The sequence below is a fragment of the Oncorhynchus keta genome, chromosome 32, assembly GCF_023373465.1.
Source record: "Oncorhynchus keta strain PuntledgeMale-10-30-2019 chromosome 32, Oket_V2, whole genome shotgun sequence".
Lineage (NCBI taxonomy): Eukaryota > Metazoa > Chordata > Actinopteri > Salmoniformes > Salmonidae > Oncorhynchus > Oncorhynchus keta.
This window is the reverse complement of record NC_068452.1, coordinates 19,333,349-19,358,556: the sequence shown is the minus strand read 5'-3', so window position 1 is coordinate 19,358,556 and position 25,208 is coordinate 19,333,349. Positions and strand designations below refer to the sequence as shown.

The 25,208-nt window shown below is 43.2% G+C and overlaps 1 protein-coding gene across 1 annotated transcript in view; it reads right to left on the bottom strand.

The window, feature by feature from the left end:
- LOC118365228 (G protein-activated inward rectifier potassium channel 1) overlaps positions 1-25,208 on the bottom strand; it is a 33,846-nt gene that overhangs the window by 3,317 nt on the left and 5,321 nt on the right. Inside the window, exon 2 of the mRNA XM_035747258.2 lies at positions 2,074-2,290. Coding sequence (XP_035603151.1) covers positions 2,074-2,290 — 217 coding nt within the window. The remainder of the gene's footprint in view (positions 1-2,073; positions 2,291-25,208) is intronic.

Here is a 25,208-nt window from a genome sequence, read left to right as displayed (position 1 = left end):
GAAATAAATAAATAATGCCAGAGAAGACAGACTTTGTTATTTATGTATGAGTATTAGGATGAGGATGAGGCATCGTATTGTTCGATGTAGAAGACAGAAAAACACTTTTGTTGCCGTAGGCGACCCAGCACACCTGCAGCCTGCCTGTAGTTCAGTACAGCTGTTGTGTTCAACGTCTCTTACTGTTTCAGAATGATCCCAGAATTAACCCTGCATTCTGCCCAGTGAGAAATATAGTAAAGCTTCAGCTGAACCCCCATCTTATTTATCTAAGTGACATTCGCATCTAAACATCCTTCATAATTACATCAAGGAAGCCATTCCCTGGTGCTGTCCTCAATACCCAACGTCCACCTCTCCACTGCTCGCTCTGTTTACCACTGAACGCCTCCTGATATCTGCTACATTCTTACAGGGCTTTGGAGATTCAGAGAGATGTGTCAGTCTGACTATCTCCAGAACCTGGATGGAGATATTGCATGGGGATATGTGGCAGGTTGACATGAAGAAGTAAGACTGATGAGCATCTAAGAATACAGTTTAATTCGAGTTCAGATAAAGGAGGAGAGAGAGAGGAATAACAGAATTGCAAGCTAAAGGGTGGAGATAGGGAAATAGCAACCCACCGAATGGAAAGAGATTACAGTCGGGGTGAAGGTAGGAAAGGACTAATTAAAAAATTATGTTTCGTCAAAATTCTGTTTTTTTCCTGTGTTTTGTATCATATTGTACAACAGCTGATGAAACTACCACTGTAAATACGTGACATTTTTTTATCTGTGTTATTTCCTGATAGTTGCTGGTTAACCCTCCTGTTGTGTTCGTTTCATGTTAATTAATTCTGTGTTCCCGGTCCAAAATAACCGCCATTATAGCTGATTATAAATCCATAATAATACATATATTATCACCTAATGCTGTGTTAGATCTTTTTATCAACTTAAGTTCTTGTGAACATTACAAGTTTGGAACTTCTATTTGCTATTTATGGCCTGTAGGCCTCATTAACCTGAGCTCGTACAACTTGTTTTTGAGTTTAAAAAAAGCGTAATGTATCAATTATTTTGACTATAACAAATACTCAGATTAAATATATTGTGCTATTTATCACAGACTACTTTGTGTCAAAGTTTAACAGACTCTCTCTCCTCCTCACCAGTGTCATGATCAAAGATATGATCAAGAGCCTCACATACAGTATATAGTTTGGTCATTGTGCTGCCACAGAAAGAATTGTGAGCAAGGCCTCAAAAAAGATTCATATACCAGAGGTATATATTATTGAAACAATGTTGCGATTGTTTGTGAGAAGGCCAACAGGTGTGGTTCCCGTGGGGGAAAATTCTATTGGGGAAAGGTTCCCGTGCGGGTTGCCATGGAAGCCAAGAAAGGGAGTGAGGTGTGCGTGTGTGTGCTCAAACCCACACGCATGTGGGGGTCTGGGAGAGGAAGTGTGTCCATCTGATGAATGGGCATGTGTCTGAACTCAATATTATACACTAATTGTAGTCTCACCCATTCATTTCTAATGACTGCTCATTTTTGACCAGGAACACCACAGGTACATAAGTTAAATAGCATTTTATGGAAATCATCCAAAAGTATTTAGTGTGTTCGGATACCCTGTGTGGACAAAGTCATGGAACCTTATGACAATCAGATTAAATGAACTACATTTTTCAGAGAGAAAACTTGTAAATCGGTCCAATTCGACCGGAACACAGCAGGAGGGTTAAAATACAATCTACATAGGACCTTCTAATCCGCAGGTTTGAATGGGCGGGAGTTCTGGCTTTCCATCGTGAAACTTGCTTGTGAAACAGTTTTTTGCCCCAAAAATATTTATGCCAATTTGAATGGAAATCTATTACAGTAAGGTACTTAATTGTTACCCAGAAATTAAATTGTTGCATTGGGCCTCTGAAAAGGAGCAGCCTCTTTAGGATGAAGAGAGTAAGGGGTTAAAATGAGGAGAAAGGGTAGTGAAAGAATAATCAATTAATAACCAGGAGAGAAGGGTAGGAAGAAGAGAGTAAAGGGTTAACAGGAAGAGAGAGGGTCGTGGTTCTTCACCTGTGGTCTCAACAATGCCCTCCAGGATGACAACAATCTCAAACTGCTCGTTCATGAGGGAGCGCTGGGACAGCTCAAAGAAAGGACTCTTAGGATTGATCTCGTGGCAGATGGTGAGAGGTGACACTAGGAAGAGCTGGTCCGCACCCGTCCCAAAACCCACATCCAGCTCACACTGGTCCAGGGGTAGGAACTCTCCCTCCGGGGTCTGACGAGACTGGCAGAGAGGGAGGGCGAGAGAGGGAGGGGGAGGAGAGAAAGGAGAAATAGGGGGAGGGAGAGAGAGATAGAGAGAGAAAGATTTTTTTTAAATTAATTTAAACTGTAGACTTGCATTTTTCCACTCTACCATGGCTTCTGTTGGAGTCACTTTGCAGTGCTAGCAAGATGATTGTAGATAACAGTGTGACTGGAGCAAAGAAGCCTGGAGCCTATCAATCTTCTCTACACCACCACATGCTGTTTGTCTTGTTGTTAATTTCCTATTTTCTTCCCTTCCGGAGGTGGGTGAGTGGACAGCACATAAACCAGAACAAAGTAGGCAGGCAAAAGTAATATAGGAACATTTCAGGACATGGGGGTCCATATATCGATATATATGATAGAACCTTCATGTTTCAGGTGCCATGGCCTTCAGCACAATGTACCTATTTTCTCTTATCGCCCAGCACACCATCCCATCCTCCTCGCCTTATCTACAACCCAGGGAAGCACTACACATCTGTGCAAGGAAACAACCACCAAACTCTGCTAGTTTCACCACTCTCCAAGGTGAGACACACACACATAAATGCACACTCTGTCTTTCTCTCCTTCCCCGTACCACGTGGGAGCGCCCGACGGCATTGCTTCCTCTGAATATTCAAGGCTGAAGGTCGAGTCATGCATCCTCCGAAACATGACCCGCCAAACTCCGCTTCTTAACACCCGCCCACTTAACCCGCAGGCCAGCTGCACCAATGTGTCAGAGGAAACACCGTTCAACTGACAACCATCCTCAGCCTGCAGGCGCCCAGCCCGCCACAAGGAGTCGCTAGAGCACGATGAGACAAGTAAAACCTCCCGGCCAAACCCTCCCCTAACCCAGACAACGCTTGGCCAGTTGTGCACCGCCCTATGGGACTCCCAGTCATGGCTGGTTGTGACACAGCCTGAGATAGAACCCGGGTCGGTAGCAAGCCTAGCCCTTCATATTCATTTGCAGTGGGCCTGTCGAGGATTAGATGAGGAGGTGGTGAGAAAACCCTGTTTAGACAGACCCAACCTATGGCTTGCTAACTGGTGCGGAAGCATTTCATTGCCCAGCTGGGCTCTCAGCTGTCTGAGCTAAGCTGAACTGGGCTCTTCTCTTTAACTCTCTCTGTCTCTTTCGTTCTCTCTCACTCGTTCTGAAGCCCTCTCTAATAGTTCTCTCTCTGTGTCTCCCTCCACTCCCCTCTCTTTTCCTTACACCACTCTCTGTATCTCGCTGTAAGTCTGTGCACAATACACCTGCTGGGATTTTTTGAGAGGAAAATAAGAGTGATAATGAACGTGAATGGGCCAATCAGCAGAAACAATAACAAAGCCGGCTCCCCACCACTGTTTCTGTAAAAACTGAGGGATTGGGCTGGATTCACTTTCAAATTCATAGACAGAGCAATTGATGCAGGGACTGGCCATCCATGATATTAAAATTATAGTTTTAACCCATTTTTGAGGCTATACAGTGTTCGTTTACATTTATTTGGTTGGCAAACATTGGAGTAAAACAAGCTTATATTTTAGGTTCTGATGGGGTACGGCAGTTAAACTAAGCTCATAAATTGTATTCTTCAAGAATCAAGGGGAATATATAATTCATTTATGTCCACAAATGGATGTAGCAACGGCTGATTGGCCATTTGAGACATGCTTTTTGTCAGAAATGGAGGTTTTGTGGTTCAAATTGAAGGACAACTGAGTGTGGAGAGTCACAGAATTGTTTCTATTCCCACTGTTTTGGAGTGTTGTTATTCACATTGAAGAACACAATCTTAATATTATTTTATGTTTTTCTTTTTTAAAAAACTTTCTTTCTCTCTCTGTACAGTAAGTCTCCAAAACGGAGGGAATGATTCTTACTGCAGTTTTCTCATCTCTGTTTCTTATCTCAGCCTTCCTGATAATTGGGATGATGTGTCAGCCTCACCGCCTACACACACCTCACCTCTAACTCTTTTCTACCGCACACACACACACACACACACACACACACACACACACACACACACACACACACACACACACACACACACACACACACACACACACACACACACACTGCTGTTGCTGTTTTAGGATCCTCTTATCCTGCCTCCAACCCCTGCTATATGAATCCGAGAGCATTTCCAGTACTTCCAGACCAAACCATAGAACCTGTAATGGGCAGTAATATTTGACGTGTATGTACAGTATATTATGTATACCTCACTTCTAGTCCTTGGGCTCATGACATCAGGAGTTTCTTACATGGGAGCATTGTCAATGTGCTTTTGACATGCCAATGTCCCTAAGTACAAATTCCTTAAACTAAGTTCAATAAAACATCATTTTTTGTTAACGGCAGAAAGATTACATCAGTTATTATCTTTTTATTTAACCTTTATTTAACTAGGCTAGTCAGTTAAGAACAAATTCTTATTTACAATGACAGCCTACCCCGGCCAAACCCTAACCCGGACGACGCTGGACCAATTGTGCGCCAGCCTATGGGACTCACAATCAAGGCCGGTTGTGACACAGCCTGGAATCAAACCAGGATCTGAAGTGACGCCTCTAGCACTGAGATGCAGTGCCTTAGACCGCTGTGCCACTCGGGAGCCCCAATCAGTTCTCAACATTTGTGAAGCATTAATACAATCAAGAGTTACTAGTCACTGTTTGGCTTTGCATGTTGTCAGATTGGTTGGTCTGGTCAATGGTATCCTTAAAGTTTATCAAGAATGAATTAGATGGATAAAAACAGAAATGAAAGGCCATTACATGCATACAGTGCATTCGGAAAGTATTCAGACCCCTTGACCTTTTCCCCATTTTGTTATGTTACAGCCTTATTTTAAAATGCATTAAATAACGTTTTTCCTCATGATCAACAAGATAGAAACAAGATTCTCTGATCTGATGAAACCAAGATTGAACCTTTTGGCCTGAATGCCAAGTGTCACGTCTGGAGGAAACCTGGCACCATCCCTACGGTGGAGCATGGTGGTGGCAGCATCATGCTGTGGGGATGTTTTTTAGCGGCAGGGACAGGGAGACTAATCAGGATCGAGGGAAAGATGAATGGAGCGAAGTACAGAGAGATCCTTGATGAGAACCTTCTCTACAGTGCTCAGGACCTGAAATTTGGGCTAAGGTTTACCTTCCAACAGGGCAACGACCCTAAGCACACAGCCAAGACAACGCAGGAGTGGCTTCAGGACAAGTCTCTGAATGTCCTTGAGTGGCCAAGCCAGAGCCCGGACTTGAACCCGATCCAGACGTGACTCTCAGTGTTTTATTTTTTATACATTTGCAACATTTCTAAAAACCTATTTTTGCTTTGTCATTATGGGGTATTGTGTGTAGATTGATGAAGGGGGAAAGTATTTAATCCTTTAGAATATGGCTGTAACGTAACAAAATGTGGTAAAGGTCAAGGGGTCTGAATACTTTCCAAATGCACTGTAATTAAAGTTACACTATTACAAGTGTCAAATTGTACTTTTCTTTGAGAAAGACAGAACAATCAATTGAAAAAGCCTCTTCCCCAGGCCTCCCGAGTGGCGCTGCAGTCTTGAGGCGTCACTACCGACCCGGGTTCTATCCCATGCTGTGACACAAAACGGCCGTAACTGGGAGTCCCATAGGGCGGCGCATAATTGGCCCAGTGTCGTCTGGGTTAGGGGAGGGTTTGGCAGGGGGGGCTTTACTTGGCTCATCGCGCTCTAGAGACTCCTTGTGGCAGGCTGGGCGCCTGCAGGCTGACTTCAGTTGTCAGTTGAATGGCGTTTCCTCCAACATATTGGTGAAGCTGGCTTGTGGGTTAAGTGGGCGGGTGTTAAGAAGCGGAGTTTGGTGGGTCATGTTTCGGAGGACGCATGACTCGACCTTTGCCTCTCTCGAGCCCGTTGGGGAATTGCAGCGATGAGACAAGTAATTGGATCGCAATTGGATATCATGAAATTGGGGAGAAAAAGGGGTTTTAAAATAAATTTAAAACTCTCCCCTCTGGGAGGAAGTTTGCCTTAAAAATATGAAAACCATAATCATGAAAACAAATCACCCCAAGATCAATAAAGAAGCATGTCAAAAACAAAAAGCAATAAAATGTTCTGTAAAACAGTTGGATAACAACAAAGGTATTAACACAAGCAGATGTCTAGTAAGATTTAGCATCAATCAATATTCAAATTTTAAAAACAAATGTATTTGGTTGCTGAATTATCTCAAAGTTCTCTGCCGACAGGTCATAAAAGCAATTTCGAACTGGTTTCTCAACCAAAGTAAATCTGTTGAAATGTTTTTTTTTTCTCCCAATCAGGAAGTAGATATTTACCTGCATCTTTAAACATGTAATAATTGGTATGTGACTAACTCCGTGTTCTGTCTCTGGAGACAGAGCTGTCGTATGTAACAAAATGTACTTCCAACCTGACAAAATCACATTCAAATATGAATTTTAAAACTATGCTATCTTTAGCAAGTCACCTATCAAAATTCAAAATACAACTTGGGAGAGAGATCCAAAGCTCACCCACTGCTTGTGCAAATCAAATATGAATAATTGGATTTGTAAACCCAATCTGAGCCCCATCTTGAAAACACACACATCCATAGAGGTGGGTGTGGTCAACAGGAAGATTTGACCATGCGTCCACATTAACATTAATCTGATCCCTTGCAAACCAACATAAGCCATTTTGTCTTCCATTGTGTGTGACAACAAAGGGAGAACAGTTAAATGTAATGTGGTCACCACACAAGATTCAAATTGTTTCGGGATAACCTAAAACAAGACAAGTTAGCTGTGTGTTAGTAAGCCTGTCAGTATAATTGTTGAGCAAAACATTGGGTTATTCTCCAGACAGGACAGAAACAGTAAGACATGGAACATACAGTTGAAGTCAGAAGTTTACATACACTTAGGTTGGAGTCATTAAAACTCGTTGTTCAACCACTCCACAGATTTCTTGTGAACAAATGATAGTTTTGGCAAGTCGGTTAGGACATCTACTGTGTGCATGACAACAAGTCATTTTCAAACAATTGTTTATGGACAGATTATTTAACTTATAATTCACTGTATCACAATTCCAGTGGGTCAGAAGTTTACATATACTAAGTTGACTGTGCCTTTCAACAGCTTGGAAAATTCCAGAAAATGATGTCATGGCTTTAGAAGATTCTGATAGGCTAATTGACATCATTTGAGTCAATTGGAGGTGTACCTGTGGATGTATTTCAAGGCCTACTTTCAAACTCAGTGCCTCTTCACTTGACACACTGGGAAAATCAAAAGAATTCAGCCAAGACCTCATAAAACATTTTTTTAGACCTCCACAAGTCTGGTTCATCCTTGGGAGAAATTTCCAAACGCCAGAAGGTACCACGTTCATCTGTACAAACAATAGTACGCAAGTATAAACACCATGGGACCAAGCAGCCTTCATACCGCTCAGGACGGAGATGCGTTCTGTCTCCTAGAGATGAACGTACTATGGTGAGAAAAGTGCAAATCAATCACAGAACAGCAGCAAAGGACCTTGTGAAGATGCTGGAGGAAACATGTACAAAGTATCTATATCCACAGTAAAAACGAGTCCTATATCGACATAACCTGGAAGGCCGCTCAGCAAGGAAGAAGCCACTGCTCCAAAACAACCATAAAAAAGCCAGACTACGGTTTGCAACTGCACATGGGGACAAAGATCATACTTTTTGGAGAAATGTCCTCTGGTCTGATGAAACAAAAATAGAACTGTTTGGCCATAATGACCATCGTTATGTTTGGAGGACAAAGGGGGAGGACTGCAAGCTGAAGAACACAATCCCAACCGTGAAGCACAAGGGTGGCAGCATCATGTTGTGAGGGTGCTTTGCTGCAGGAGTGACTGGTGCACTTCACAAAATATATGGCATCATGAGGAAGGAAAATTACGTGTATATATTGAAGCAAAATCTCAAGACATCAGTCAGGAAGTTAAAGCTTGGTCGCAAATAGGTCTTCCAAATGGACAATGACCGCAAGCATACTTCCAAAGTTGGGGAGAAAATGGCTTAAAGGACAACAAAGTCACGGTATTGGAGTGGCCATCACAAAGCCCTGACCTCAATCCTATAAAACATTTGTGGGCAGAACTGAAAAAGTGTGTGCGAGCAAGGAGGCCTACAAACCTGACTCAGTTACATCAGCTCTGTCAGGAGTAATGGGCCAAAATTCACCCAACTTTTTGTGGGAAGCTTGTGGAAGGCTACCCAAAACGTTTGACCCAAGTTAAACAATTTAAAGGCAATGCTACCAAATACTAATTGAGTGTATGTAAACCTCTGACCCACTGGGAATATGATGAAAGAAATAAAAGCTGAAATAAATCATTCTCTCTACTATTATTCTGACATTTAACATTCTTAAAATAAAGTGATCCTAACTGACCTAAGACAGTGAATGTTTTATTAGGATTAAATGTCAGGAATTGTGAAAAACTGAGTTTGAATGTATTTGGCTAAGGTGTATGTAAACTTCCGACTTCAACTGTGTAATGTAGACAAACGTATGCCTATATGGAACAAAGTGAAAGAGTTGCCTGGGCCAAGGTCTTCTATCAGAGTCCGTTCAAAAGTGGGATAATCATAATCTGCCATTAAAAATGTAATAAAATCCACTGTTTCACATTGAGAGCTGAGTATGTTATGGAAAACCAACCAGCCGAACGCGATTCCCTTTTATCGTGCACATAAAAGGGACGTCGAGCCGAAGCTGAGAAATGTATCTAAGTAATCAGCTTTCCATTGTGTCAGTGATTAGCTAAAATGATAGAAAAATAATCAACATCCACAGGTTGAATCATAAAAAGTTCAAATCTGAAATCTAATCAGTCGGACATGTCATATTTACTGTGTAAGGGGAAAGAGTCAATCATCATTGTAACACGCAGACAAATGTAAACATAGGAAACTCCTATCAATACCTTAGACCATCCTGTGTAGCCTATTAACAAACAGCCAGCCACTGGCTATCGGAGGGGTGGGACAAACTCATAACTCACACACGCATTGTCACATATCAGATGGACTTGGCCAGATGCACAATACGCATATGAATAGAAATCCCCCTCAGAAATCTAACACAACTGACTACCATACCAGATTAAAAGGGTTAAATATTCTAAACATATGTTTGAGACTACATTGTAGCAGTCTCCCGGCTATGTTAGAATGACAGTTAGTCTGAGCATCTGAGCTCCAGGCAACTGCATTTTGAATTTAAAGCGTTGGGGTAGAGTCTGCAGCCGTTTATCAAACAAGTCAGGATATTTATAAAAGATTTATAAAAGAGGGTTTTCTGAATAATTTGCTCTACAATGACATGCTCACACCATACATTGAGAGAATGTCTATACCTTGTAATTGACTAAAGTTGAATCCTGTCCTATGCGCAACCAAGTCAAACGCACCATAATAAACACCCCGTATTCCAAAAAAGCGGTCTGTCCAATGATCACGTTGTTGGTTAAAACGTACTATTCATGTTCTAAAACAAGGAAAGCTTAACGATTTAGAGTTTCAATGAATAGGAAAAATGGCTGAGCTCTGTAGCTTGACCTGTCTGGTTGATGAGGAGAGGACGGGATTTAGGCAACACCAGGGAGGCTACAGACAAGTGCCATTCAAGTCTGAAACATTTGCTCTGTGTCTAGTTTAAGACGCATAAAGAAAGGGGGATTCCCAATTCCAAGGTTCCAACACTTCGATGCTAGATGACCCATCCTATATCTTGGTTGAAATGCCTGGGGGGATCCCTCCCCAGATCCCAACAAATTTTCACTACCATGTCCTGTTTGTTTGCAGTGAGTACACTGTTTAGTATGCTGTTTATATATAACATAGTTAGATTCAACAGAACATGCTGTCCTAGATTATATATTATATATTAGTGGCCCATGTAATAATTCCTTGGAATCTACAGGACCCCCCACCCCCAATCGAATGCTTTACTCAGGTGAGTTGCATGTTAGCATTGTCTGTAGTATGCCATTTCACATGAGGGGGTTTCATGGCCAGAATATTTTTTTACATTGTTTAATTTCACCTTTATTTAACCAGGTAGGTTAGTTGAGAACAACCTGGCCAAGATAAAGCAAAGCAGTTCGACACATACAACAACACATGGAATAAACAAACATACAATCAATAATACAGTAGAATAATCTACATACAGCATGTGCAAATGAGGTAGGATAAGAGAGGTAAGGCAATAAATAGGCCGTGGTGGCGAAGTAATTACAATATGGCAATTAAACACTGGAATGGTACAATGTGCAGAAGATGAATGTGCAAATAGAGATACTGGGGTGCAAAGGAGCAAGATAAATAAATAAATACAGTATGGGGATGAGGTAGATTGGATGGGCTATTTACAGATGAGCTATGTACAGGTGCAGTGATCTGTGAGCTGCTCTGACAGCTGGTGCTTAAAGCTAGTGAGGGAGGTAAGAGTCTCCAGCTTAAGTGATTTTTGCCGTTCGTTCCAGTCATTCGCAGCAGAGAATTGGAAGGAGAGGCGGCCGAAGGAAGAATTGACTTTGGGGGTGACCAGAGAGATATACCTGCTGGAGCGCGTGCTACAGGTGGGTGCTGCTACGGTGACCAGTGAGCTGAGATAAGGCGGGGCTTTACCTAGCAGAGACTTGTAGATGATCGGTGCCAGTGGGTTTGGCGACGAGTATGAAGCGAGGGCCAGCCAACGAGAGCATACAGGTCGCAGTGGTGGGTAGTATACGGGGCTTTGGTGACAAAACAGATGGCACTGTGGTAGACTGCATCCAATTTGTTGAGTAGAGTGTTGGAGGCTATTTTGTCAATGACATCGCCGAAGTCGAAGATCGGTAGGAGAATCAGTTTTACGAGGGTATGTTTGGCAGCATGAGTGAAAGGATGCTTTGTTGCGGAATAGGAAGCCGATTCTAGATTTAACTTTGGATTGGAGATGTTTGATGTCTGGAAGGAGAGTTTACAGTCTAACCAGACACCTAGGTATTTGTAGTGTAGTCCACATATTCTAAGTCAGAACCGTCCAGAGTAGTGATGCTGGACGGGTGGGCAGGTGCGGGTAGCAATCGGTTGAAGCATTTAGTTTTACTTGCATTTAAGAGCAGTTGGAGACCACGGAAGGAGAGTTGTATGGCATAGAAGCTCATCTGGAGGATGGTTAACACAGTGTCCAAGGAAGGGCCAGAGGTACACAGAATGGTGTCTATATGAATAGAAAAGTTTCCACAGTCGCGCTGCATGCCGTTCAAAAGGTTATGTTGTGCCCTGCCTACAAGCCATGAACCTAGTCCAGTTTGCAAGAGATGGCCTCACTGCATGTTAACCTGCGCAAAATGAGACTATGCGTCTGCATTAATTGTAAATGTCCCAATGACTGAAATATGAGCTGCTACTGCCTTAAATGGACTTGCTCGTCTATGAGGAGTGCGACATCAGCTAGGAGTTTGAATATGCCTGCAGTATAACGTGCGTTTTGGAGTGTGGCTGCACTCTTAGCAGCCATCTATAAAGCCAACACCACTATCGGTATCTGAAACGTCACAAGTGCCTGAATGCTCCAGTGTCTTGACACTCTTTTTCTAGCACTTTACATTGCGGCTTCAAATGCATCAGCTCTCACTCTAAGTAGTTTTTTACGCATCTCGTCGAAAAATAATTCCAAAATGCCTATATTTCACTTCAATTTCCTATTTTGGAGTTGACTGACTGCAGGAATGTCCAACAGAGCAGTTGTCAGAGAAATCAATGTTAATTGCTCCACCATAAGCAACATCGTTTTAGAGAATTTGGCAGTACATCCAACCGGCCTCACAACCACAAACCACATGTAACCACGCCATGTCACGTCATGACCTTAGAGATAATTTTATTCTTTATTTGGTAGGTCAGGGTGTGACTAGGGTGGGAAATCTATTTTTAATTCTTTGTTGGCCTGAGTATGGTTTCCAATAAGAGGCAGCTGTCTATCGTTGTCTCTGATTGGGGATCATACTTAGGCAGCCCTTTTTCCCACCTTCAGTTGTGAGATCTTGTCTTTTGTGTTGCACTCCTAGCTTTACGTTCGTTGAGTTGTTTATTGTTTATGGTGGAACATTTAAAAAATTAAAGAAAATGTACGCCTTACCACGCTGTACATTGGTCTTCATTTAACGACGGGCGTAACAAAGGTCCCAACTCCAACAGACCAAACAGCGTGGTCAGGAGGACTGGACCTGAGAGGAAATCCTGGAGGGAGCAGGACCCTGGATAAGGGCCGGAGGAGGAGGAGATCGAGGCAGCGAAAGAGGAACGGCAACGATACGAGGAGATAGCTCAACGAAGCAAGCACGAGAGGCAAGGGGGGTGCACACAGGGATATTGGAGGAGTTAGGGTTCAGACCGCAGCCTGGAGTCTCCAGCAACGATCCGCAGTCCAGAGCCTCCAGCGACGATCTGCAGTCCAGAGCCTCCAGCAACAATCTGCAGTCCAGAGCCTCCAGCGACAATCTACAGTCCAGAGTCTCCAGCGACGATCTGCAGTCCAGAGCCTCCAGCCGTGGTTCCCAGTTCAGAGACTCCGGCGATGATCCACGGTCCGGTTCCTCCAGCAACGATTCACGGTCCGGAGTCTCCGGCGACGATCCACAGTCCGGTTCCACAGAAGCGGAGGGATCAGTGTAGGGAGCGGGGGCTATGTCCCCAAACTGGAGCCGCCACCGACGGTAGATGCCCACCCGGACCCTCCCCTATAGGTTCAGGTTTGCGGCCGGGAGTCCGCACCTTTGGGGGGGTACTGTCACGCCCTGACCTTAGAGATCATTTTATTCTCTATTTGGTAGGTCAGGGTGTGACTAGGGTGGGAAACCTATGTTTATATTTCTTTGTTGGCCGAGTATGGTTCCCAATCAGAGGCAGCTGTCTATCGTTGTCTCTGATTGGGGATCATACTTAGGCAGCCCTTTTTCCCACCTTCAGTTGTGGGATCTTGTCTTTTGTGTTGCATATGTCGCACTCCTAGCTTTCGTTGAGTTGTTTATTGTTTTTGGTGGAACATTTTAAAAAATTAAGAAAATTAATGCCTACCACGCTGCACCTTGGTCTTCATTTAACGACGGGCGTAACATGCCAGCCCAGGACCTACACATCAGGCTTCTTCACCTGCAGGATCGTCTGAGGAAGGTGATAAGAGGTGCTGAGGAGTATTTCTGTCTGTAATAAATCTCTTTTGTGGGGAAAATCTGATTCCGATTTGCTGGGCCTGGCTCACCCGAACCGGACCGTCAAAGTAATCAATATATCTCCAAATGATCCAGTCGCCATTTACCGTAGTTCCAAAGTTATGAATATAATCCACAAGTTGGGACAAACCTACTCATTCAAGGGTTTTTCTTTATTTTTACTATTTTCTACATTGTAGCATAATAGTGAAGACATCAGAACTGTAAAGTAACACATATGGACTCATGCTGTAACCAAAAAAGTATTAAACAAATCAAAATATACTTATATTTTAGATTCTTCAAAGTATCCACCCTTTGCCTTGGTGACAACTTTGCACACTCTAGCCATTCTCTCAACCAGCTTCAAGACGTAGTCACCTGGAATGCATTTGAATTAACAGGTGTGCCTTGTTAAAAATCCATTTGTGGAATTTCTTTCCTTCTGAATGCGATTGAGACAATCAGTTGTGTTGTGACAGGGTAGGGGTGGTATACAGAAGATAGCCCTATTTGGTAAAATATCAAGTCCATCTTATGGCAAGAACAGCTCAAATAAATCAAGAGTAATGACAGTCCATCATTACTTTCTATCATTACAGTCCATCATTACTTTAAGACAAGTGCTCAGTCAATCCGGGAAAATTTCAAGAACTTTGAAAGTTTCTTCAAATGCTGTCGCGAAAAATAATCAAGCACTATGATGAAACTGGCTCTCATGAGGACCACCACAGGAAAGGAAGACCCAGAGTGACATCTGCTGCAGATGATAAGTTCATTAGAGTTACCATCCTCTGAAATTGCAGCCCAAATAAATGCTTCACAGAGTTCAAGTAAGTAACAGACACATCTCAACATCAACTGTTCAGAGGAGACTGTGTGAATCAGGCCTTCGTGGTCAAATTTCTACAAAGAAACAACTACTAAAAGACAGCAATAAGAAGAAGAGACTTGCTTGGGCCCAGAAACTCGAGCAATGGACATTAGACTGGTGGAAATCTGTCCCTTCGTCTGATGAGTGCAAATTTGTGATTTTTGGTTCCAATCGCTGTGTCTTTGTGAGACGCAGAGTAGGTGAACGGATCTCTGCATGTGTGAGAGGCACACTTAACCAGCATGGCTACCACAGCATTCTGCAGTGATACGCTATCCCATCTGATTTGAGCTTAGTGGGACTATCATTTGTTTTTCAACGGGACAATGACCCAACACACCTCCAGACTGTGTAAGGGCTATTTAACCAAGAAGGAGAGTGATGGAGTGCTGCATCAGATGACCTGGCACCCACATCATCCGACCACAACTGAATAGAAAGGGTTTGGGATGAGTTGGAGTGCAGAGTGAAGGAAAAGCAGCCAACAAGTCCTCAGCATATGTGGGAACTCCTGCAAGACTGTTAGAAAAGCATTCCAGGTGAAGCTGGTTGAGAGAACGCCAAGAGTGTTCAAAGCTGTCATCAAGGCAAAGGGTGGTTACTTTGAAGAATCTCAAATATGAAATATATTTTAGATTTGTTTAACCATTTTTTGGTTATTACATGATGTGTTATTTCTTTATTTTGATGTCTTCACTATTATTCTACAATGCAGAATAATAGTACAAATAAAGAAAAACCCTTGAATGAGTAGGTGTGTACAAACTTTTGACTGGTACTGCATGAACAAAGAGATGCCCATTAGGCCAGATACCTAAAAATCTAGGGAATGAGAATTGATCATACAATCCTTCCTCCATGGACGGGATAGAGGATAAGAGAGAGAAGAAAGGCATTTAATTCCATTTATAACATCTGACGATGTAACCTTCTCAACCCAAAACCAAGCACCATTGGCCAATGAAATGATACCAAGTTAACCATGTAATCTGACCACTAAATCCCAATCTCCACAGGATGTCACAGGAGCATAGAACTTGTGTGTGGGATGAGACCAATGTAAGTAAATTCCCTTTGCATAAGAGTAATTCAGAGTTCACCCTGTACAGATACAAGGATCCACAAAGATCATACATCCATATAGATAGAGGAGGCTTCTCAATCCTGTGTGTAAAGGTAGCCTAACGATTAAGGGCGTTGGACCAGTAACCAAGAGGTCGTTGGCTCGAAACCCAGAGCCAATTAGATAAAAACATCAGTTGATGTGCCCTTTAGCAAGGCACTTAACCCTAATTTCTCCTGTAAGTTGCTCTGTGTAAGACCGTCTGCTAAATGACAAAAATGCCAAGTCTGGTCTGATACTGACCTCCCCATGACATTGGCCTGTGGTCTAGTCCTCTGAGGTGCCAAACAGGGAATGATGCATCAGTTAATATCCTCTGGGATGCCAGGAAATATCACCACTGTCTTACCACACACTGAATCTCAATGAGCGGCACGGTGGGGTTTGTGTTATGATAAACTCATCTCTCTCTGTGTTCAGAGGGGATATTGTTAATGTCTACTATCAGGTGTTTACAGCCCAGTGAATACTGGACATGTGCTGGCTATTGTTCTTCTGTGTGTGGTTTAGCACCAAATTGGTTCTGGGCACTACTGCTTTTTACTTGCTGTCTCTGTCGGTTAAGATTAAAAAGACGGATGACTGTATCGCAAACGCTGACAAGCAAATCTTCCTGTGCCTGTGGCACTCTCCTCCACTCTCTTTGTGAAGCGGAAGAATCAGAGATAGCTGTTGGTGCACAGTCTTTCTCTCTACATCTCTGTCTCTGTTCAAACAAACACGCTAACCTTCCCACTGACATAACCAGACAGACAGGACATTTTAACTTGTCAATTTTAGATGTTTTGGGGAAGGCAGCACCAAACTGCTGGTATGATACATAACGTTCTGAGAACCAGATGTTTCTTAGAGCTTGGTGAGGGCCTTGTTGTCCTACAGTGTATGGTTATTTTGCATACAACTTTCCCACAACTTTCTGGGAATGGTGCACGATAGTTGTTTGGCTTGGAACATTTATAGAACATTATTTTCTTGGCATTTCATGACTTTAATAGAACGTTTCCTAAAAAGTTCAAACATGGTTACATTTAATTTCAATTTTTAAATGTTATAGCAATGTTCTTCAACTGGTTTAACATTGGAAATGTACTCAAATAGTTCAGATAACGTTAAGGGGAAAAAAAATTGTGGGAATTTCAGTACTTCAGTTTCCTACATGTTTCCTCGTGGTTCTATTTAAAAGTCATGTTCTCAAATTGTTCCGAGAATGTTAAGGAAAATTCCCATAAAAACCACAAGAGAACTTGAGTAACATTCAGAGAATGTTCTAAGAATGTTATTTAAAAACATATACATTCCGTTCTCAGCATCAACAAAACTCTCTTATGTCCTCTGCCTTGTTAAGTGTTTACAGGTGTATTGGCCGTGCCTGCTAATTGGCCACACCTGATCTCAATGAGTGCTTGTTTCCTTTGAAATGTGGTCTGTTTGAATAGACTAAAAAGTACAGCTTTTATGCTAGTGCCATCCTGGTGGTTCAGTGGACTAATTCCATGGATTGAAAAAATGAGATTATAGGTTTAAATCTCACCCATTCTGAGTCACAATAAAAAACATGTTTGCAATGATTAATGCCCAAGGAAAATAATTTACATGTGTCCTATCTGTGCTTTGAGTTTAAAATAGTTTTAAAAAAATAAACTAGCAGTCTTATTACAAGTCTTATTGAAACATTCAGTGAAAGTTTTAAGGAAGTTATTCAAAAAGCTCCCAATAACCTAGAATTTCCATTCTCAGAGCGTTAATAAGCACTTTGAGATTATTTATGTAATGAACAGCGCTATAAAACCTCAGAGGAAAACCTTCAGGGAACCATAGTAAACCATTCTCAGAACCTCCCTGCAACCAAAAAAAGGCCGTTCCCATAAATGGCAACATTTTCACTCCCATGCTCAGAACATTTTTAAAAATGTGCCGGTCAGGAATCGTATGGCTTTATTCCTAGAACCAATGGGAAACCAAAAATGTTTGTTCCTACAACTTCTGAGGAACCAAATGTGCTAACTGGGATGGGTATGTGTCTGGCAGGTTAACATTTATTGTCTTGAGTTTTGTCCTGGAGGCAGAACAGAGCTATTTCCCCTTAGATAGGCCAGCTGCAAAGACAAAATTGGCTATATTGTAAAAATTAATGAAAACAAACATTTGCTTTTTGGTCATAATTTAAGGTTAGGAATAAGGGTAAACAATGTGGTTAATGTTAGATTTACGGTTAGGTTTAAAATATGATGTTATGACTTTGTGCTTTTGTGGAAGCTAGCCTCCAGAACAAGATTCATGATGAAAAAGACGCTAACTTGTGTGTTTTTTGTGTGTCTGTTTTTTTTCTGTGTGTGTGTCTGTTTTTTGTTTTACTATCCTTGTGGGGACCAGAAGTCCTCTCAAGGATAGTAAAACAAGGAAAATTGGGCACATTTGTGTAGTAATGGTGCCGGAGAGGATGGCTGCCGTTTTATCTCTCTTAATTAACCAACCGTGCTATTTTGTTTGTTTTTTCGCATTGTTTGTAACTTGTTTTGTACATAATGTTTCTGCTACCGTCTCTTATGACCGAAAAGAGCTTCTGGACATCAGAACAGCAATTACTCACCTTGAATTGAATAAATCATCTTTCTTTAATGAGTCAGACGAGAGAGATTTACTCCAGACATGTGAACAGGCCCTCATCCCCGTCATTCGTAGGAGAAAAAGACAGAGATTTCGAGGAAGGTGATCGGGGTGCCTTGTCAGGATCAGGCGACGAGTGGTACTGTTTGCCAATGTACAAAAAATAAATGGGATGAACTAAAAGCACGTATATCCTACCAGCAGGACATTAAAAACTAATATCTTATGTTTCACTGAGTCGTGGCTGAACGATGACATTAATAACATACAGCTGCTGGGTTATACACTCTATCAGCAGTATAAGATAAGATAAGGGGTGGCGGTCTATGTATATTTGTAAACAACAGCTGGTTCACGATATCTAAGGAAGTCTTGAGGTTTTGCTCGCCTGAGGTAGAGTATCTCATGGCGGCAGCGTAGCCTAGTGGTTAGAGCGTTGGACTAGTAACTAGAAGGTTGTGAGTTCAAACCCCGAGCTGACAAGATACCCCGAGCTGACAAGGTTCGGCCCCTGAACAGGCAGTTAACCCACTGTTCCCAGGCTGTCATTGAAAATAAGAATATGTTCTTAACTGACTTGCCTGGTTAAATAAAGGTAAAATTAAAAAAATATATAAAAAAATAAGCTGTAGACCACACTAGAGTCCTCAAGTCCTTTTGTTCACCTGACGTAGAATTCCTCAAGTCCTTTTGTTTACCTGACCTAGAATTCCTTACAATCAAATGCCGACCGCATTATATACCAAGGGAATTCTCTTCGATTATATACAGCCGTCTATACCCCCAAGCAGACACCTCGAAGGCCATGAAAGAACCTCATTGCACTCCATGTAAACTGGAAACCATATATCCTGAGGCTGCATTTATTGTAGCTGGGGATTTAAACAAAGCTAATCTGAAAACAAGGCTCCCTAAATTTTATCAGCATATCAAATGCGCGACCCGGGCTGGAAGCATTCTGGATCATTGCTACTCTAACTTCCGCGACGCATACAAAGCCCTTCCTTGCCATCCTTTTGGCAAATCTCACCACGACTCCATTTTGTTGCTCCCAGCCTATAGACAGAAACTAAAAAAGGAAATGCCCGTGCTCAGGTCTATCCAACCCTGGTCTGACCAATCGGATTCCAAGCTTCAAGACTGCTTCAATCACGTGGACTGGGATATGTTCTGGGTAGCATCAGACAATAACATTGATGTATACGCGGACTCGGTGAGCGAGTTTATTAGCAAGTGCATCGGTGATATTGTACCCACGGTGACTATTAAAACCTTCCCCAACCAGAAACCGTGGATCGATGGCAACATTCGCACAAAACTGAAAGCATGAACCACTGCTTTAAATCATGGCAAGGCGACCGGAAACATGACCGAATACAAACAGTGTAGCTATTCCCTCCGCAAGGCAATCAAACAGGCTAAGCGTCAGTATAGAGACAAAGATGAGTACCGATTCAACGGCTCAGATATGAGACGTATGTGGCAGGGTCTACAGTCAATCATGGATTACAAAAAGAAAACCAGCCCTGTCGCGGACACCGACGTCTTGCTCCCAGACAAACTAAACAACTTCTTTGCTCGCTTTGTGGAAAATACTGTGCCACTGACATGGCCCTCTACCAAAACCTGTGGGCACTCCTTCACCGCAGCCAACGTGAGGAAAACATTTAAATGTGTTAACCCTCGCAAGGCTGCCAGCCCAGATGGCATCCCTAGCCGCGTGCTCAGAGCATGCGCAGACCAGCTGGCTGGTGTGTTTAGGGACATATTCAATCAATCCCTATCCCAGTCTGCTGTTACCACATGCTTCAAGAGAGCCACCATTGTTCCTGTTCCCAAGAAAGCTAAGGTAACTGAGCTAAACGACTATCGCCATAGCCCCGTAGCACTCACTTCCGTCATCATGAAGTGCTTTGAGAGATTATTCAAGGATCATATCACCTCCACCCTTCCTGACACCCTATACCCACTCCAAGTTGCTGACCGCCACAATAGGTCCACAGACGACACAATCGCAATCACACTGCACACTGCCCTAACCCATCTGGACAAGGGGAATACGTATATAAGAAGGCTGTTCATTGACTAGAGCTCAGTATTCAACACCATAGTTAGTACCCTCCAAACTCGTCATTAAGCTCAAGACCATGGGTCTCGACCCCGCCCCAGGTGGTGAGTGTAGGAAACTACATCACCCCGCTGATCCTCAACACTGGAGCCCCACAAGGGTGCATTCTCAGCCCTCTCCTGTACTCCCTGTTCACCAATTACTGTGTGGCCATGCACGCCTCCAACTCAATCGTCATGTTTGCAGATGACACTACAGTGGTAGGCTTGATTACCAACAATGACGAGACGGCCTACAGGGAGGAGGTGAGGGCCCTCGGAGTGTGGTGTCAGGAAAATAACCTCACACTCAACGTCAACAAAACAAAGGAGATGATCGTGGACTTCAGGAAACAGCAAAGGGAGCACCCCCTATCCACATCGACGAAACAGTAGTGGAGAAGGTGGAAAGTTTTAAGTTCCTCTGCGTACACATCATGGACAAACTGAAATGGTCCCTCTTCAACCTCAGGAGGCTGAAGAAATTTGGCATTTCACCGGAAACACTCACAAACCTTTACAGATACACAATCGACAATTTCCTGTCAGGCTTTATCACTGCCTGGTATGGCAACTGCTCAGCCCACAACTGTTAGGCTCTCCAGAGGGTAGTGAGTTCTGCACAACGCATCACCGGGGGCAAACTACCTGCCCTCCAGGACACCTACAACACCCGATGTCACAGGAAGGCCAAATTGATCATCAAGGACAACAACCACCCGAGCCACTGCCTGTTCACCCCGTTATCATCCAGAAAGCGAGGTCAGTACAGGTACATCAAAGCTGAGACCGAGAGACTGAAAAACAGCTTCTATCTCTTGGCCATCAGACTGTTAAACAGCCACCACTAACATTGAGTGGCTGCTGCCAACATACTGACTCAAATTTTTAGCCACTTTAATAATTACAAAAAATTATTATTATGGAGGTAATAAATGTATCACTAGTCACTTTAAACAATGCCACTTTATATAATGTTTACATACCCTACATTACTCTTCTCACATGTATATACTGTACTCTATACCATCTACTACATCTTGCCTATGCCGCACGGCCATCGCTCATCTATATATTTATGTGTACATATTATTATTCATTCCTTTACACTTGTGTGTATAAGCTAGTTCTTGGGAAATTGTTTGATTACTTGTTAGATATTACTGCACGGTCGGAACTAGAATCGCAAGCATTTCGCTACACTCGCATTAGCATCTGCTAACCATGTGTATGTGACCAATACAATTTGATTTAGAGAGTTTTCATCTGTATTTTTCGTAGCTGTCTTACATACCACCACCGACTCTGGCACTGGCACTAAGACAGCAATTTGATTTAGAGAGTTTTCATCTGTATTTTTCGTAGCTGTCTTACATACCACCACCGACTCTGGCATTGGCACTAAGACAGCACTCAATGAGCTGTATAAAGCCATAAGCAAACAGGAAAACGCTCATCCAGAGGCGATGCTGCTAGTGGCCGGGGACTCCAATGCAGGCAAACTTAAACTTCTATCAGCATGATAAACGTGCAACCAGAGGCAAAAAAATCTATAGACCACCTTTACTCCACACACAGAGACGCGTACAAAGCTCTCCCCTCGCCCTCCATTTTGAAAATCTGACCATAATTCTATCCTCCTGATTCCTGCTTACAAGCTAAAAATTAAAGCAGGAAGCACCAGGCGGTGTCAGAGGAAGGCCCTGAAAATTGTCAATGACTCCAGCCACCCTAGTCATAGACTGTTCTCCCTGCTACCGCAGCAAGCGATACCAGAGCACCAAGTCTAGGACCAAGAGGCTTATAAACAGCTTCTACCCCCAAGCCATAATATTCCTGCACATCTATTCAAATGGCTACCCAGACTATTTGCATTGCCCCCATCTTCTACGCTGCTGCTACTCTCTGTTATTATCTATGTGTATTCACTTTAATAATACTAGCTACATGTACATATTACCTCAATTACCTCGACTAACCAGTGCCCCCGCACATTGACTCTGTACCGGCACCCCCTGTACATAGCCTCGCTATTGTTATTTTACTGCTGCTCTTTCATTATTTGTTACTTTTATTTCTCACTTTTGTAGGTATTTTCTTAAAACTGCATTGTTGGTTAAGGGCTGGTAAGTAAGCATTTCACTGTACCTGTTGTATTCGGCACATGTGACAAATACAATTTAGTTTAGTTTGATTTTGCCGGTCCGCACAAGGAACAAGGCTATTTTAGGCGTAGTGTTTAAGTTTAGGGTTTGGGTAACAATTAGGCTTACAATTAGGGTTAGAGGTTAGGTTTAGCATTAGGGTTAGGAGTTAGGGTTAGGTTAAGGGGTTAAGGTTAGTGTCAGGTTAAGAGTAAGAGTTCGGGAAAATAGGATTTTGAATGGGAATCAATTGTTTGGTTCCGAAAAATATAGTAAAACAAACTTGTGTGTGTGTGTGTGTGTGTGTGTGTGTGTGTGTGTGTGTGTGTGTGTGTGTGTGTGTGTGTGTGTGTGTGTGTGTGTGTGTGTGTGTGTGTGTGTGTGTGTGTGTGTGTGTGTGTGTGTGTATATGTGTTCTTCCATTAACTACTCTAAACAATCACCCGTTTATAAACATTTCAAACAGCCTTTCAGTCCTTTTTTTGTCCACCCAGAGAATTTTCCTCTTTGGAGCCATGTCTTCTGAGTCGTATCTCTGCAGTGAGTGACTCATGGCTGAGGACAGGCACTACATGACATTTATTGGGCCTAAAGATGCCTGGTCATCCGAGTCATCGCCACACTCCGTGCCTGGGGCTCTCCAAAGCTCTCATTAATCAGGGGGCAGGCCGAGCGGCAGGCAGGAGACGGTGCGTGTGTTGATTAGGTACTGGAGTGGTCTCTAGTTCACTGGCTGCTGGGGAAATTAAAGAGGCTGGTTGGAAGCGCTTCACACAGGGAGGAGACGCAGGGGAAACGGAAATCACTGTTTTCTTGGAAATAATATAATCCACTCTGAAATTCAAATAGGCTGTTCTGTCATGCTAAACTGGAGGTTTTAGTTAGCTCTCTCTGTCTCTTGTCTTGAACCAGTGTTTTAATGTGCAGTGTAATGCTCATAGACTGTCACAGGAGCGGTTGAAAACGACTCCGGTTCCAACTGCCATGGCCAAAATAGGGCGTAATGTGACAGTGCTGCCAGTGCCCACCCACAAGTTCAATTTAAAACCTGAGAGGGATTCATATTGGAGCAGCAGGAATAAGAGCCTAGTCTAATGTGGCTCTGTGAATACACTGTACTGTAACCGACAGTTGTTAGGTAACATCATGGTTTACGGTCAAATGCTCTTGCTTTATTTTTGTCTCCGGTGTATCTCCGCCGACACACCGTGTCCATCTGCGTTCCGCGTTCCACTTCTATATCACTCACGGGTCACATGGTCTCTGGCAGTGATATAAGGAATAAAACATACTCCGCCACACATCTCAAACATACACTTCGCGCGTGGCTTCCTTTATTGCCTCGGATAACAATGTGGGATGAGAGGCCAGGTGATAGTGTTTAACCCTTCCACTGCCTTGGATCGGATGATATAGTTGTGTGTATCTGTGTGTGTGTCTGTGTGTGTCTGTGTGTGTGTGTGCGCGCACCCACATAAATATGTACTCTTCAGAGCCCCAGCAACCCTGAAGAAGCTAACAAGTATTATTAGATGGTGCTGGAGAAGAAGGCTACATTTGTAGTGTTCCTATCCAATTGTGTTTTTTTGTTATTTTCTTTGCGTTATTTGTAACTTATTTTGGTACTTGTTTTGTACATATGTTGCTGCTACTGTCTCTTCTGACCAAAAATAACTTCTGGACATCAGAACTGCGATTACTCACTCACCACCAACAGATCCACATATGATACAAGCTCTATTGCACTCCACAATGCCCTTTCCCACCTGGACAAAAGTAACACCTATGTGAGAATGCTATTCATTGACTACAGCTCAGAGTTCAACACCATAGTGCCCTCAAAGCTCATCACTAGGCTAAGGACCCTGGGACTAAATACATGCCTCTGCAAATGGATCCTGGACTTCCTGACGGCTGCCCCCAGGTGGTAAGGGTAAGTAACAACAGATCCGCCACCTGATCCTGAACACAGGGACCCCTCAGGGGTGCGTGCTCAGTCCCCTCCTGTACCCCCTGTTCACTCATGACTGCACGGCCAGGCACGACTCCAACACCATCATTACGTTTGCCGATGAAACAACAGTGGTAGGCCTGATCAACTACAACGACGAGGCAGCCTATAAGGAGGAGGTCAGAGACCTGGCCGTGTAGTGCCAGGACAAAAACCTTTCCCTCAACGTGATCAAGACAAAAAAGATGATTGCGGACTACAGGAAAAAGAAGACCGAGCACGTCCCCATTCTCATCGATGGGCCTGTAGTGGAACAGGTTGAGAGCTTCAAGTTCCTTGGTGTCCACATCACCAACAAACTAACATGGTCCAAGCACACCAAGACAGTTGTGAAGAGGGCGCAACGAAACCTATTCCCCCTGAGGAGACAGGAGAAAATAGGAGAAAACTGGAGACAGGAGAAAACATTTGGCATGAGCCCTCAGATCCTCAAAAGGTTCTACAGCTGCACCATCGAGCGCATCACTGCCTGGTATGGTTGCATCACTGCCTGGTATGGCAATTTCTCAGCCTCCGACCACAAGGCACTACAGTGAGTAGTGCGTACGGCCCAGTACACCACTGGGGCAAAGCTTCCTGTCATCCAGGACCTCTATACTAGGCGGTGTCAGAGGAAGGCCTTAAAAATTGTCAAAGACTCCACTCAACCTAATCATAGACTGTTCTCTCTGCTACCGCGGCAAGTGGTACAGGAGCGCCAAATCTTGGTCCAAGAGGCTTCTGAACAGCTTCTACCCCCAAGCCATAAGACTCCTGAACATCTAATCAAATGGCTACCCAGACTATTTGCATTGCACCCCCC